Here is a 16,380-nt window from a genome sequence, read left to right as displayed (position 1 = left end):
AGTTGTTATGGAGAGGAATTGCAGATCAAATAGGATTCGATGTGTACCGGTGTATTTCTGTTTTTCATGAAGCGCCATCTAATGTCAGGGAGTGAATTTGCACGTTCACTCGGCTCATCACCTGCGAAAATCACTTGGGTATGAACACAAAAGACGCGTCGAAAAACGTTGGTGATAAGCGCGCGTGATAATCGTCCCGGTGTGTACGAGGCTTAAGGTTAATCTTAATGTTAGATTCTAATGCCGGCTCCTGCTCCTGCAGCACCACACGCATGTGTCGTGGTAATCTCCTGAACGCGCGGCAAAGACTGACAGAAATTGTTGAATAAAGTCATTGTTTTTGCTTTCTTTGTGCAGAAAATCTATTCTTGTAGCTTCATAAAATTACAGTTAAACCACTGATGTCACATGGACTATTTTAATAATGTCCTTACTTCTGAGCCTGGGAACATTTCAGTTGCGTTGCTGCCTATGCAGGGTCAGAAAGCTCTCAGATTTCATCAAAAATATCTTAATTTGTGTTCCGAAGATGAACGAAGGTCTTACGGGTTTATTAATGACAGAATTTAAATTTTTGGGTGAACTATCCCTTTAAGACATGTTTGTGAGTGCAAAATCTGCATATTAGAATGATTTCTGAAGGATCATATTACACTGAAGACTAGAGGAATCACAGAAATGAATTCCATTTTAAAATATATTAAAAGGGAAAACATTTATTTTAAATTGTAATAATATTTCAAAATATTACTGTTTTTAACTGTGTTTTTGATCAAATGAAATAGTGTGGCATCTGTGTTGCTGACTTTTTTTTCACCCTCAAATTCTTTGCAGATATACATGAGTGGATTTGTACCCACTTCTTTGACTCAAAACATCATGAATACTTTCTCTGACACGGGAAGAGCAGTGGTGTAGGTTAACACTAGGCTTTTGTATTGGATTTTGAGTTTCTTTAAGGCTGCAGTATTTTTGTATTTTTCTTTTATCACACAAGCCTGACTCAAACACAGTCATCTGTGTGCACAGTCACAGACTTTCAGACACAGTCTTTCACCTGGCAGCTAGATGAGTCCTGCTGTGACCCCTGTCACCTTTCAGTCGGGTCACCTGCTACCCCTCACCCCGACACTTGAGTGGTCCCGAGAGACACACACAGCAGACAGAGAGTTCTTTGAGCGGTCTCATTTCCGCTCTTTATATTTCTCTGTCTCTCTCGTATTCACACTCTCACAGTGGCACTTAATCCTCCATTCAGTTGGGATTGGCTTCATTAGTGTGCTAGATCAATCTCCGTTTGTTTGTCATGGAGGAGGACTGTAACTATCTAACTTCTAATTCTGGCAGAAACATGCTTTCCTATAAATATGTTCATATGAATTCACATTGTTTCAGAGTCACAAACACTTGAATACTTCATGCACGCAGAACTTTGAGTCATCATTGTCTATTAACTTTGGACTGCACAGTCTCCCACTCAAGGCCTCCACCCCATTATTGCTCTCATGTGGATGACTTAATGTGTTTTAGAGGGTGTATAAACACATTTGAGCTTGTTGAAGAAATGTTGTCCATAGAGAGGAGAATTCAATCACCCTGTTTCTTCACGTCTCTAAATTATACACATTTATTTAGTCAGTCTCATCAGGGATTCATTTATGCCGTCACTTCTGTTTGCTTGCACATGGAGTTGCTGTTGAATGAGCAGAGGTGTAAAAGAGTTAGGGTTTGTACACATAGGATGTGTTCTTTGCTATTTATGCTACCGTTCAAAGGTTTGGGGTCGGTATGGTTATTATTATTAATCTTGAAAACTGTTGTGTTACTTAATATTTTTGTAGAAACAGTCACACATTATTTCAGGATTCTTTGATGAATCAAAAGTTCAAAATAACAGCATTTATTTACAACATTTTTTGTAACATTATAAATATCTTTACTGACACTTTTTAAAAATACATTTTTGCTAAATAAAATATTAAATTCTTTAAAAACTGCCCCCAAACCTTAGTGTATGTGTTATTTTTTTCAATAAAATATTGTAGAAAAATATATGTAAATGTGTATCTTTAACTAAATGTTGTCAAAAACAAGTAGTCAGTTGTCATGATAACTCGCAGTTCAGTAATTGAGTACGATGTTAATTCAGTAACAACAATGATTCAATTAGTCAATTCAAGGAAGGATTAATAAAATGATTCAAACGGGTAATGATTCATTTAAAGAACCAGCTCATGAGAGTCATTTGTTCATAAATCAGACTACCCTCCTAATGCTGTATGTTAGGATAGTTGTTTTCCTGCCATTATTTTTCTGTACAGTGTTTATCTCATTTATTTCAATCTATAAAATGTGACTTCTTTCACCTTGTTGCTGAAGATTTAGCAGCAGTCGTGATGAAAACACAGGGACACCCTTTTAAATCAACATCAAATGTTTCATCAAACTTTCATAATATGAGAAACAAGACATTTATTGAGGAAAAAATGCCTATGTAACTCATATTTATTTGTAAAACAAATTTCAGGGCCAGTGCAAATGCACCAGGGATGGAAAAAATCCAAACATCTGGTTCGACTAGACCAAGAGAGAAAAAAATCTTTATTGCTATGCCTTGCTCATTTAGGAACCAGATACTACAAAAAATAAAAAGATTGCGTGGTATTCCCTGGATACTAATAAATGCAGATTCTAGTTTTCCACATAGCTGTTCTGATGTCATCGTGTTTTGAGCTCATCACTTCAGAATGTGTAATGAGTGAAGATCTTTAATAGGAAAAGGCATCCAACAAACAAATACATTGGGAAACCATATTGAAAATATGTTTGTTGTATAGGTGTCATGTTTAATCCATCTCTCTTTTGCTTGTGATGCACAGGTGATGAGTGAACATGGAGGCTGGGTCGGTGGTGCGTGCTGTGTTTGAGTTCCTTCCCAGCGTCTCTGAAGAACTCCCTCTGTTCACTGGAGATGTCATTGAAGTACTTACTGTTGTTGATGAATTTTGGCTGCTTGGAATTAAAGATGGAGTCACAGGTATAGTCATGTGAGGATTCACATTACATGTAGTCTTCTGTCTGTGATATCGATGTTGATATCTTTTCATTCTTTCTACCTTCAGGCCAGTTTCCCAGCACTTTTGTGGAACCTGTTACAATCCCAAGCACCAAGACAGAAGAGAATCTGTATGTGTGCATCAATGACTTTAACTCTGTGGATGCTGGAAACTTACCGCTAAAGAGAGGTACATACATTATGCTCTTAGTTATTAAACATGCATGAGTTTTATCCAGGTCCATTAAGGTTAATAATACTGCAACAAAAGGAAAATGTTAAAAATGATAAATTATGCTGATGCTTACTGCACTTTCAAACAGATCATTTACTCACCCTCATGTTATTCCAAATCTATATGACTTTATGTATTCATGTAACAATTCAAAGACATAATGCAATCCCCATAATGAGACTTTTGGGCATTCTGCATTTTTGGAGATTGTGGGAAAAAAAAAACAGTATAAAAATAAAGCAGAAAAATCCTTGCCTCTCAAAAAGCTATTGTATGGTTTCCAGAAGAAAATCTTGCAGGTTTGGAACATGAGGGTGATTTATCAATTCATTACGACAGAATTTTTATTTTTGAACCAGATATTGCTTTAACACAAAGACATGTAATCTGTACATAATGTTAAAACTTTAGGCAGGTGACGAGTTAAATCTCTTTGTACTGCCATTTTCTCTTTCCTTCAGCATAAATCCTGCTTGCTCAGAGTGACGTAATGTCATATATGAGAGGTATATTTCATTTTATACAGTAGAGCCTTAGATTGTAGATCACCTCTACTGTAGCCACAGAACCCGAGAAAACACACTTTAAAGGTGGATTTAGAGGTTTAATTGCTATGTTTGCTGTTTTAGCAAGTAGAGATGTTTATCAAAAGTGGAAGCTCTTAGTCATCAATCATCTTTATTCCTGATGTATCCAGTTTATGGTCTGTTTTGTTCTATATATAGGACCGCCAGTTATTTTTACAAGGTTTGCATTAAGTAGTAATGTAGTAAGACAGTGATATTTAAAGGCCAAATTCAGCATACACCTTATTGATGATGCATACTTTGCATAGGCAAGCAGGTGAACCCAGAATATAAACGCAATGCGCAAAGTTTAATATTAAATGTTTTCCCTTTAACCATTTAGCATATTGCGTTCATATTCCAAGCTCATCTGCTTGCCTGTATAAAGTACGCATCATTAAAAAGGTGTGTACTGAATTTGATCTTTTAATATTACTGTTTTAAAGCCACTTTAAGTGTTTTCACATTAAACGTTTTAGAATGTCATGCTGTTTTTAATTGAAATATTGCGGTGGGTGTTTCATATGTATTGCAAATGGCCAAAACTTGCATTTGTTTACATATCTTTGTTTTATCCTTTTGAGAGATGATCGAAATATTTGTGGATTGGAAACAGATGGAAAATTGACAGGCTTGTGCTGCAGTTCTATGGATGTTTTGCCCGCCAGGTCTTCGATCCAGTCACATGACTGAAAACTATGAATTGAAAATAGCATTTTCAAGAAGAGCTGATCCCAAGTCACCACTAGATGTCACTAGTTTGTTTATATTGTGTAGAATAAATGATAGTCATAACCTAAAAAGGTAATACAAAAATTTTTATTTTTGTGTTACTTGTCTCATTCCTATCTGTTCTGTAATGTTTTTTTCTTCTTTTCGTTGCTTACTTTGGAAAATGTTACTTTGTGTTTGATGTTTTGAATATTACATGCCTGTTTATGTTGTATATTGCTTTAGATTTTAGTTGTAGTCAGTCCTGATCTAATGTGGAAACTGTGATTTGTCCAGCACACACTTACTTTATTTTTATGTGAAAAACACAACTGGAAGAATTTTGTTTCCCCTATCATATCAGTGGGGATCATATACGCTGTTCTAGTTTATGTGTTGAACACAATGGGAGGCGGAGCGCGACTGTGTGGAATTTGGCCCTTGTGACCCTAATGGACATTCTGGCTCCTGTTGATGTGTATGTGTGTGTGTTTGTTAAGTGAAACTGACCACACCAGTGACTTTACCGCCGTGCAAACTGACTTGAGGTCAGAGGTCAGAGAACTTCACACAGCTCTAATGCTATTTACAAGGACAGCATAAAGAAATAAATTTTGTCTTTTGCCCTGGGTGTAAATATATGCATCAACACAATTACTCACCTGCTAGTTAAATTTTCATTTACAATTAATGCATTTAGCAGATACTTTAGCATGGATGCAAACAAATATGCTTGTTATGCAAATAAGCATTATCTAAAACAAATAAAACTAATGCAGCTAATGCAAAATATAATCCACCTACATCGTAATATAAATAAGTCAACAGATTTTCTTAATGATCATTTTAAGCTTGACAGAAGTCCTCATGTTCTCATATGTAGTAGTTGTGTACACTATTTGGGTGTGAGAAAAGTAAAGAGAAAAGGAGGGACTATTGGGTGAGGGTGACGAAGGGCACTGAGGTTGTCAATCAAAGGGGGCGGTCCAATTGTTGGTCTGTGAACACATGCAGATGGTCATCTTTCACATCTTTTTATTTTTTAAGTGTTTTTTTCAAGAGTCAAGTGTCAATAGCATTGAATTGTGTCAAGATTGAATAGCGTATTCAGACTTGTTTTCAGAGAATGTGTCTTTAATTACAGCAACAGAGGTACTTATTTTTAAGTATAAACAAGTTTTTAAAAATATGCCTGTGCTGTAAGACAAAACACTTATTTTAAATACTTGATATTATTTATCCTGTTTATCTAGCCCTTATCTTTTAATTAATTAATTAATTAATTGAAATGAAGTAGCCTAGATGCTGCCATTGCATAAAACAACCAAATAAATAAATATATTTAAGATACAGTATAGATAGACTAGGTAAATTTATTTAGTTTTTAGGATTTTTACATTATATTTTTATAATAGAAAAAAAGACTAATAAAAACTCAATAAGAGGGCAGGAAGAAGTTTTACAGTGCATCCCTAGATATAAGCAGGGCTGCTGCATTCTGAATACGCTGCAGAGGTCTCATTACATATGCTGGGAATTCAGCCAGGACAGATTTGCAGTAGTTGTTGCTGAAAGATTCAAGAGATTTTCATCAAATTGTTTTTTATTGTAACTTATTGCCAGTATTTATGTTGAGGATATTTCAATCCTTATTATCCTGATGCTTGTCTTCTACTTCTCTCTCCTGCTATAGGCGATGTAGTTGCTGCTGAAAGCAGTCTGGATGCTGTGTGGATGAGAGGGCATAATGCATGGGGCTCACGCGGGCTCTTCCCCATCTCTTGCGTTAAAGAGCTGGAGCTTTCCGGGCGATCCAGGCAGCTGTCAGAGCGCAGTGCGGCTGCCCAGGCTTCCGAGCTTCCCCCACATGCACTGGGCCAGGCCCGTGCCCTCATGAGCCTTCACGCCCAGCTGGACGAGGAGCTGGACTTTCGAGAGGGCGATGTCATCACCATCATAGGCCTGCCAGAACCTGGCTGGTTCCAGGGAGAACTGGACGGCAGGACGGGAGTTTTCCCTGAGGGCTTTGTGGAGCTACTCGGACCCCTGCGCTCACCTCTGCAGGAGCCTGAACCTCAGACCCTACATCAGTATCCAGCTTACGGCATGGAGGAAGAAGAGAGGAGGGAGGAGGAAGAGAGGGATGAGGAAAATCCAGAAATGGCGATTCAACAACCGCAAGAGGAAGAAGAGGAGGAGGAAGAGGGAGCTGTATATGGTATTGCGCTTTATGAATTCCGGGCCCTTGAACCTGGTGAGCTGGACTTTGATGCTGGTGATAGGATCCGTATCCTCACCACGCTGGAGGATGGCTGGTTGGAGGGGCAAATACGTGGCAGAAGAGGAGTTTTCCCTCATCGATTTGTCAAGATGCAAGGGCAGCTGCAGGTTGTACCACAAACCGAGACATTCATATGTGAAATTAGTGTACCTGAGAGAGAAGAAGAGTGTTACACTCCCGATTATACCTCACCTCAACAAGATTGCACAGTTCCAGAATATGGGCAGGAGTGGGCTACTCAGGAAGACCACACAGTGTGGGACCTGGATTACTTTGAGTGCCGGGAGGAGGAAAGAAAGGATGAGCAAGTGTACTACATGCACTCCGATCAAAGTTCTCAAGGGAGAGGAACGACTCTAAATCAATCACAGGTTCAGTCGCAAGAAAGAAGGCGACAAAGACCCCCACCCCCTCACTCACAACCCCGCAGAGCGAGTAGCTCAGCCCACAGAGAAGTCCAAAGTAACAGAACAGGCAGCCCCAATTTGGGTAGACCCCAGCTGCCCCCTAGGCCAAGTCTACACGCACTCAGCAATCGAAAATACAGCACCAGTTCTCACACCAGTTTACGAGAACCTCCCCCAGCACTCATCACAAGGAAACAAAGTCTGAATCCGCCCACCAGAACCTCAGCTAATTCCACCTGGACAAGAAACAGTGGTAACTATGCATCTCATGACAACAGAAGCCCCTTCAACAGTAAAATCTCTGCTGAGAAGAACAGGCAGAAGAAATTAACTCGACACGCAAGCGTAAATGATGCGGACCTAATGTCCGGTGGCTGTAGCGACCACTGGGCATTGCCTCAGGAACAGGGTTCAAATGGGTTACCAACATCTCAGACATTGGGGACTTTGGCTGTGTCAGCTGGAGATCTTGAAGCCAAGCTTTCTCAGCAGCTGATAGAGTTCGAACAAAGCTTACCAGGTCGTGGCAATGGAGCCACAGAACAGAGCCGATGGGAGGAGGTTAGTGGTGGAAGGGGCAATAAAGTTTCCCGCCACTTCTCCATTATGGACTACAGCAATGAGCATGACATAATCCGTGGCTCCTCCCACTCCTTGATGGAACTTTTGTTGCCCACCACTCCCTCTCCTTCTGGTTCCGCCTCCTCCTCTCTGGAGAGACTGAAAACGCTACGCCAACCTCCTCCTAGACCACGGGTCCTTAGGCCACCAGCACCTACAAACTCGCATTGTCCTCAAACCAATGGACGTATTGCTCTTCAGCCTTACAGACCTGCACGTCCAGCGCCACGCCCACCTCCTCCATGCCCACGCACCAACTCTCTGATGCCAGGCCCCCCTCCACCCACCTCCAACCCATTCTATAACTCGCCAGAAGAGAAAGAGACTGTTGAAGAGGTGGAAGATGCAGAGGATGTTCTGGAGATGGAGAAAGAAATGGAGAGAGAAAGAGAGAGGGAACAGGAGCAATATAGGTTACTCTTGAGGTTAGAGGAGGTGGAAAGAGACATTGATATGTATTGTCACACAGCCCAGGAGCTGCAGGCCATGCTGGAAGAGGAGCAGGATGAGACTTCAAAACATCAGGCTCTTGAGAATCTGGAATTCTGCACATACACCATGGAGACACTGACCCTGGAACAGCAGCAGCTACAAGGTAGTCACTAATACTCCCACATCAGTATATGTGTTGTGTTTTTACAATTGTTACAGATACAGATTACGCTCAGTATCTGAAATCATTCATTCATTCATTCAGCCACAATCCTCTTTTGAGGTCAAATTACATCTTGAACGTTACAGGTGTTCCCGATAAATGCTTTCGATATGCCATTGAAACGTCATCCGAGACAAAGTTCACTGTACTGGGTGTGTCAATACATACAACTTTTATTTATGTTGAAATTCTCCATACCATGTCTGTCAACATAACTTATTTCCTAAGAAGTTATGCATTGGCTGGTTTGCCGACATCTTCTCAAAGTTGTTGTCAACTATATTACAATCTAAAAGAGGAATTATAAGTCTCAGTTGTTCTAATACTCTCTCAGCGCTGTTATGTAATATTCAGCGGTTTTTCATAGATGGTCTATGCTTGACCTTCACACCTAACTAGGGAATAGAACACACCCAGGCATAGTGATAGGCTATGATACATAGCCTATGATGTGATACATACAACACATTATAGGCGGACCTTTTCCATAAAGGATAGAAACCACTTTGATTCTCAAAGTAGAAAATGTCAGTAGACACACTGCAAAAAAGTGCATTTCGCTTAAAACAAGTAAAATTATCTGCCAGTGGGGTAAGTAAAATATTCTTAAAACAAGAGTATTTTATTTACCCCACTGGCAGATAATTTTACTTGTTTTAAGCAAAATGCACTTAATTTAGTTTTTTCCCCCTGGAAACAAGACTAAATATCTTAAGTCAATTGGCTTATCTAGTAAAAGTATCTTGATTTAAGAATTTTTTGATATTTTGACTAGAAACAAGACAAAAATACTAAGTAAGATAAGCCATTTTTTGCAGTGCAGTGGCACTGGAAGTATCATGTCTTTGCACAACATTTGTTGAAGTCTGACATGAGGCATTGTGGCCATGATTCACTGCACAGTAGAACATAATGTGATCCCTCTGTACCAGATCTTGTTAAACCTCTCGGTCTTGGGTGGAAATTTTGTGTTTGCACAAACTGTATGCACAAATACTAAAGTAACTGTTTTGCCCCTAATAGACTGTCTGATGTATGTGTAGTTATAATTTAAAAGGTATTACCCTTATAATTGCTTTAACATTGGTATATTACTTATGGGTGGAATGCTGTTCCTGTTGGCTACACTTTTACCATGTACATATGAAATATATGGCCTCTTTGCACCCGTGTTCTTGCTCTCTTTCTCTTGCTCTCTATCCCTACATTTCTCTCTGCATGTCTCTTTACTCCCATAATCACTGTCTCGGTTCTGCTCCTGTTTTTTGGTATAATAGTGGACATTATCATAGTAATCGGTCATTTTTTAGAGAGCATGGGCAGCAGTGGTTTTAGAACCAGACTCTGGAGCTCTCTGGTTCAGCCTGTGGTGCGTTTCACAGCCCTTTTTGGCCATGTTCTTAGAACCAGAACCACACATGCACCAGGTAAGACTTGAGATGAGATGGAGAGGGGTTGTGTGTGTATTTCTTAGTATGTGGTATTATAAAGTTTTGAAATAACCTTTTTTTCCTTTTCATATGAGATTGCTTTTGTAATTAGTCACTATTTCGTAGCCAAGACAGTGAAATTTTTTTGCTTTGTGTTTTTGAGTTCACACAGCACGTGACACTTTTATGTATGTCACATACACTGTTTGCACACAGCTGTGTACACATCTTGCTAGATAAGTGTAACCTGTTTGCTAGGCACAGCCATCTGTTATCAAGTATAAGGAACAAGGAATTCTGTTTGAAACTTGGATCGGGTTTTGGATTTGATAATGGGTCAATTTTAAAGCAAGGAGCTACATTAGTGGCTCACCAGAAGGGATTATCGGACATAGTGATGCATACCTTTGGTTTGGAGCACTGCCCAAGTCTTAGTGAATATCACTTGATTTCTGTGACGCCTGTATGTCTTGGACTAACTGAAGTGGATCGGAGCAACACTGTTTGTGTATGTGGTTTAATCAACTTTCATTTAAACTTCTTTATTCCTATTAATAATTCTTTATTCTCTTTGCTGTTTACAAATTGTAACAAAATTTTCACAATTGTTTTCCTAACTAATCAACAACAAAAAAATTGTGGACTTTAATAAAAATGTATTTACACTGAGCAGTAAACAGATAGTAAGATTATTTATTTAAATTATTTAGGCTTATAATGCTTATGAGTATAGCAATGTGCGTCATATTGAGTCATTGGGTGTCATAATTGTGGAAGTAGCATTATTTCCTTGTGGGTTTCTCTGTATTCATTTAGGTAGGTGTGTGTGTGTGTGTGTGTGTGTGTGTGTTTCCACATTTATCATAACAGGGTGTGTTTCTCAACAGGGAGGGTAGAAACAATGGTTATTTATTGTTACAGTGCAGGGAGTCAGTCAAGAGCCTATTCAGCTACTCGCTGAACAGCGATTTTCTGCTGGAGGGAGGAGACACGCTTCTTATTTCATTATCTCTTCTGGAATGGAACAAAAAATAAGACTGAATTTTGGAGTAAGAGATGATTAGAAGTTATTTGAAACCGTATTGGATAAATTAGAAAGAAAGAGAAAGAAGGAAAAAAAATTGAAGGCAGTTTTGGAGCTTATCAGACCTACAGGCTCTCATGTTTCTCATGTATCATTCTCTTTCTGGGAACAGTTCTTTCCATAGCCATGTTGTTGGAGGAAAGACAGAGTTGTGATTTTGGTTCTAACAGATTCATTTATATGTGTATCATTTGTATGTGTTCTAGCCTTCTGTTGCCCCTTCCACAGCCCTTGTTCTAATTGGGATCTGTTTGGGTGCTCATAAAAAGCATCAAGAGCTCATTTGTGTCCTGGATCTAATCTCCAGCTCCCAGCTTTTCTGTGCCTGTCATGCACGAAAGCCTATTCAGGTTAACAGAAGGCTCTTTAAAGAGCTGTATGATCCTATCGCCTGCTGGAAAGGCTGTGAGGGATTGTATGGAGGGTTATTCTAATAACAGAGATGAGAAGAGTGGCATGCGAGACCTGTGTCCTCACCTCTGTCACGAGCATGCATCTGAATGCTTCGTTGCTGTAATTACTTTTTGGGTCCTGTTGTGTTCTCTGATAGATTTGGACTAATCAAAACGTATGAAACAGACACTCACTGAGGGACATTGGCTGTCTTGAATGCTTTTCATCCACAGGTTTGTCTGTGTCCTAAATGAGATTTTCAAGTTTTTTTTCCCCCTGTCCCAGGACCTTAAGAGCCATTAACTACATAGTGATGTTTAAACCTCCTTAAAGAACCTAAAAATCTAACCTAAAATAGTTAACAGATTGGCAGATTTTAGATATAAATGTTTGAAACATGTTTTTTGACGAATGGCTACAGGTGCACCATCTTTGAATGTGAGTTTTGTGCCATTTCAAAGGGTTGTACTTGTGTAAACAAAGAAAAATAACTCCATTACACAAGAGGAATGTTGCTTCTGATGTCTCTGAAGTGGAAAAACAACGTGCACACAGTTTCGGTCTGCCCCATGTAAAGAAATGTGAGATCTTAAACACTGATTATCAAAATACCAATGTTTATAAAGAGGAGAGGAGAAGCAGTCAGACCCACAAAATCTCTTATTCTCTTTCTTTTCAGCCTTAACTGGAGCAATATTTTGCATTTTAATATTTTAATATTTAGCATTTTAACATCAGCACAGTTTTTCTTGTTCTCTTTTTACCATGTTTTCACATTATTAGTATTTGTATTCAGTGACACATTCTCAGTACTGTGTGCAGTAGGAAATCATAGTACTGTGTACTGTTTTGTCTTTTTTTTGTAGAGGGGAATTATATACTATACTGAAGCGCGTGAATAGCTTTTTTATTCTTCCTTGCATGAAAAGATGTCCTAGCCTGTGAAACCAGGGGTGGCCCTTAACAATGGATTATTGTGCAGTGTGCAGGCACTCGACAGTGCACGGTGCTCTCTGGAATAATCGGCCTGTGTCTTAACTTTCCCAGGTCAGCTTGTTGAAACATGAAAGAAGAAGATTATGACATTCATGGGAACCTTGCTACTCTGAAACGTATGATGAGCAAGTTAGAACAGATAAAGCATTGATTCTGCTTTTGACAGAACATTCAGTGTGTCAGGTTGTTTTTGAAAGCATATACTTAATTTCTTTAAAAACACAAGCAGAAACTGTGAAATAGTACAGCTTCAAGATCCCTGTTCTAGTTGCACAACAGCCTAAAAAAAGTCTTTAAGGGGCATATACAACTTTGCTCATGAGTAATGCCAAGTTTAAAAAAAGAGGATAATGCTCCCTCCTCTTTTGTGAAGTCCAGCCTGTGTTTTCCTGCAAACAGAGACTTCAGCCAATCACAGCCTCCCTGTAATCCATTCATGTGACTACGTTCAATGATTAATCCTAAATGCCTCCCCTTTGCCTCCTCTCAGTTGTTGCTTCTACCCTCCCCCACCTCCTTCCCTCTCTTCCTCCTATTGGTTGGGTAGGCAGAGAGAGAGACAGAGAGAGAGAGATTGAGTTTCTCAGGTCTGAACCAGACAGTCCTGTTCAGTCAGCTGTCGGAGAAAGAGAGTTAGAGCGAGACAGAGAGTTTGAGCATGCCTGTCAGGTGGAGTTCTCTACATCTGGACCTGGAATGTAAAATCTGGGGAAGCTAACACAGCTTGCCCTGTTTGTGGACTCTCACGGCCATTATGAAGGGACGGGTGGTCTTAGGACACCCTATGCCGTTTGCCCCAGTGCCCTGGGACTTCAACAGGACTCCTCCCAAGAGAGGTAAGAGTGTCGAAGAGTTGGTGAGTGAGGGCTGGGAGAAGGAGAGATGCATACAAATGCTGCATTTTCAACAGCAGGAACAGCTTCAGCAGCAGTCAGTCATGTGCCCTCAGGACTTCAGACCTGCACCAGGACACTGGGAGCACCAGGCCTACCTCGGACAAGCCAATGGGTACCGTCAACAATGCTGGGAATATGAGGACTGGGACAAGGTTCCTTACCGAGAGGTCCCTCCCCAACAGTTCTTCTATCAATCACCAGAAGCAGTGTACCAGGAGCCGAGGAACCCACAGGAATGGACCAGAAATCACTGTTTCTATCAGCACCAGGAAGAACTGGATTACGCTGACCACAGAGACTTTGCACAGAGCCCAAGGAGTAAAGAACGTCCTGACTATGTGGCCCGGTACCACTCTTTGGAATCAGATGAGTACTGTGAGGGTCGAGAGCCTTACAGTCGCAGAGACCGTGATAACCAGGACTATTACGATAAAGAGCTTGATAATTATAAAGATGGGGACCACAGGGGCCGGGATTACCATGACCATAAAGAGCTGGATAAGTATGACCGCAGAGACAAGTTCTATGACAGTAAACATCAAGAACATTACGACACCAGGAAAAAGGACAGGTACAGATATAGAGAAGCAGACCACTATGACTCCAGAGACAATTACCAGTATGAGCGCTATGATTGTAGAGAGAAAGACCAGAGTGATGATAGAAAGGGGGACCGCTATGACCGTAGTTACTGTGAGGAAGGCCGTAGGAGAGGTGACAGCTACCAGTATAGAGAGAGGGATTCAATCGATCGAAGAGACTATGACCGGTATGTACAAAGAAAGGGAGATTACTATGACTACAAAGAAAAGGAGAAGATCCGCAGTGACTTTAGGAAAGATGACTACTGTGACCGTAGAGAAAGTACAGGAGAAAGGGACCCCTCTAAACTAGACGACAAGGAATGGCATGAACGTAAGAAAGGTAACCACTATGACCTCAAACCGAGAGACCGGTATGATTACAGAGAAAACAGCCAGTCTGAGCAGAGGGATCGCTTTGAACCTAAAGAAAGAGACTTCTATCAGTACAGAGAGGGAGACCAATGTGATTACAGAGAAAAAGATTATAGAAACTGCTGGAAAGATGAACGTTATGATAGTGGTGTTAAAGATTGCTATGAAGACAAGGGTTGTGAGAGTGATCAGTATGACCAGAGAAGCAGAGACCGTTGCAGAGATATAAGGTCAAATTCAGTAGAACATAGACAAGAGGGTTACAGTACTGACCACAACAGTGGAAGACACTGCAAGGAATGGGAAAAGGATGTTTATGAAAAGCAGACACTGAAGGAGAGACGGTCTTACGAGGATCCTGCTAAACTCTGTTATGACCACAAGGACCAGTACAGTGATCGCCCGGGTTCAGGAAAACTGGATATGGAAGGTCAAGGTCAGACACGGAAGCCTGTTTACGTGGGTTCACTTGACAGGAACAGCTTCTATAGGAAGACAGCACCCAGCTCTCTCAGGAAGTCAGAGTTTGCCACCAACAGGAAAAAGAAACAAGGTAAAGCACATAAGAACCAGTAGCACATCCAGTACTATGACAATAAATCTGTGAGGGTCAAAACACACCTTGAGGTGGCTGTGGGTGTTGTTTGACGTAACCGTATGAGTCAACTAACAATTGTAGAAATGTCCACATGGATATCACTTATGTTTATAGCTCTCTTTTGACCTTGTCCTGGAGCTCTGCTTTAGGACATCTCCAAATCAATTCAGGTAAAACCAAAGGTGCTGATTGTGCAGTCACCATCTTAATGCATAGGTATGCATGTCTATGAGACTGTCTATTGAAGCTGTCAGTGTGGAGCTGAGTGTGAACTTGGAAACTTTCAGGGAGGGGGGAACTGGTCCAACGGGTTTAATTACTTTACAGAAGTTTTGTTGTCTGTCTCCCCCTTGTCCTCTGTGTCTCTCTTTCTCTCTTTCTTCCTCCCTCCCTCCCCTTTTCAGACTTTTTTCTTTTGTTTGACAACCACTATGTGTTTTATGATACCATGACTTCAGACAAAAAACAAAAACAACGAAATGTTCAAAGCCAAGAAGTACCATTTTGCATCAGATTTTACAGTCCCTTTTGCCGTGAGCTTTACATTGGCCTCATTTAGACATTTAAGCTATGTTTGTTTTAAAGTACCATATATTAAAAAAAATTATATAATATTTGTATTTTGTATCTTTTCAAGCAAAACATTTGCAAAAGGATTTTTGTTATTTAGATGTTTTCTAGTCATAATTTAGTTTTCTATTTAGTTTAGCATGTCTATAGTTAATTTCATGAACTGGTTACTCTGACTCAGTACCTGGATCTAACATAATGCTGCCACTAATACTTCTATAACTGAATAAATGTTGAAAGAAAAGTTGATTAGGGCTGCCACTAACGACTATTTTTATTTCGTTATTAAAAGTTATTATTATTAAAATTTTTAAGTATTAAAAGTACTCTTAGAAATGTGTAAACAAAAGATTTAAACAGACGTCTCCAGCATGATGAAAAAATTGAACAGAGGACTTCAGTAGTGAAACTCCAAATGAAATCTCTATGAAATCCTTTTTTAAAGCTAAAGTAAAGTGCAACATAGAGTGCAAGAAGCAAGTGTCCATCTCAGTCCAAATCACTGAAATCAAAGTTCAGTATTATAGTGTAAGAATGACAACATGTCCACGTGTTCTGGTCTACTAATAATAAAATATTATAATTAATTAATTTTTGTGGTAATAAAAATAGATGTAGGTTAAGTGAACAATAGCCTTTAAATGTACTTAAAATACATATATAATAGCAATGAGGCAATAATAATTAGTTGAAATAAAGTATCAAAAGCAAGAAATCATGTGGTTTTATTGAACAAAACTGTTAAAATACTGTATTGTAATGTAATAGAGCCACTAATCTATGTATAATTATAAAATAATATAATATAATCTCTATTATAGATCAGTGAATAGAGCTAATGTACAGTAAGCATTACAACAAAGGCCTGCAGGGGGCACCAACGGCCTGACGATTGTTTTTACACACTACTGTGCGATCTAATACTT

General features: G+C 39.6%; 1 protein-coding gene across 4 annotated transcripts in view; it reads left to right on the top strand.

The window, feature by feature from the left end:
• Positions 1–16,380, top strand: part of dnmbp (dynamin binding protein) — a 56,822-nt gene that overhangs the window by 20,120 nt on the left and 20,322 nt on the right. For 2 of the 4 annotated variants that reach the window (XM_016530466.1, XM_016530465.1), the window contains exons 2-4: positions 2,880–3,037; positions 3,123–3,245; positions 6,261–8,471. In XM_016530466.1, the coding sequence (XP_016385952.1) occupies positions 2,893–3,037; positions 3,123–3,245; positions 6,261–8,471 (2,479 nt within the window). In that variant the 5' untranslated portion in view covers positions 2,880–2,892. Of the gene's footprint in view, positions 1–2,879; positions 3,038–3,122; positions 3,246–3,765; positions 3,797–6,260; positions 8,472–13,024; positions 14,840–16,380 lie in introns of those variants that run through there. The other 2 variants (XM_016530467.1, XM_016530468.1) reach the window with 2 other exon arrangements.

This window comes from Sinocyclocheilus rhinocerous, unplaced genomic scaffold, assembly GCF_001515625.1.
Source record: "Sinocyclocheilus rhinocerous isolate Xijiao unplaced genomic scaffold, SAMN03320098_v1.1 scaffold334, whole genome shotgun sequence".
NCBI classification, from domain to species: Eukaryota; Metazoa; Chordata; class Actinopteri; order Cypriniformes; family Cyprinidae; genus Sinocyclocheilus; species Sinocyclocheilus rhinocerous.
The sequence above is the reverse complement of the archived record's forward strand: the minus strand, read 5'-3'. Positions and strand labels throughout refer to the sequence as shown.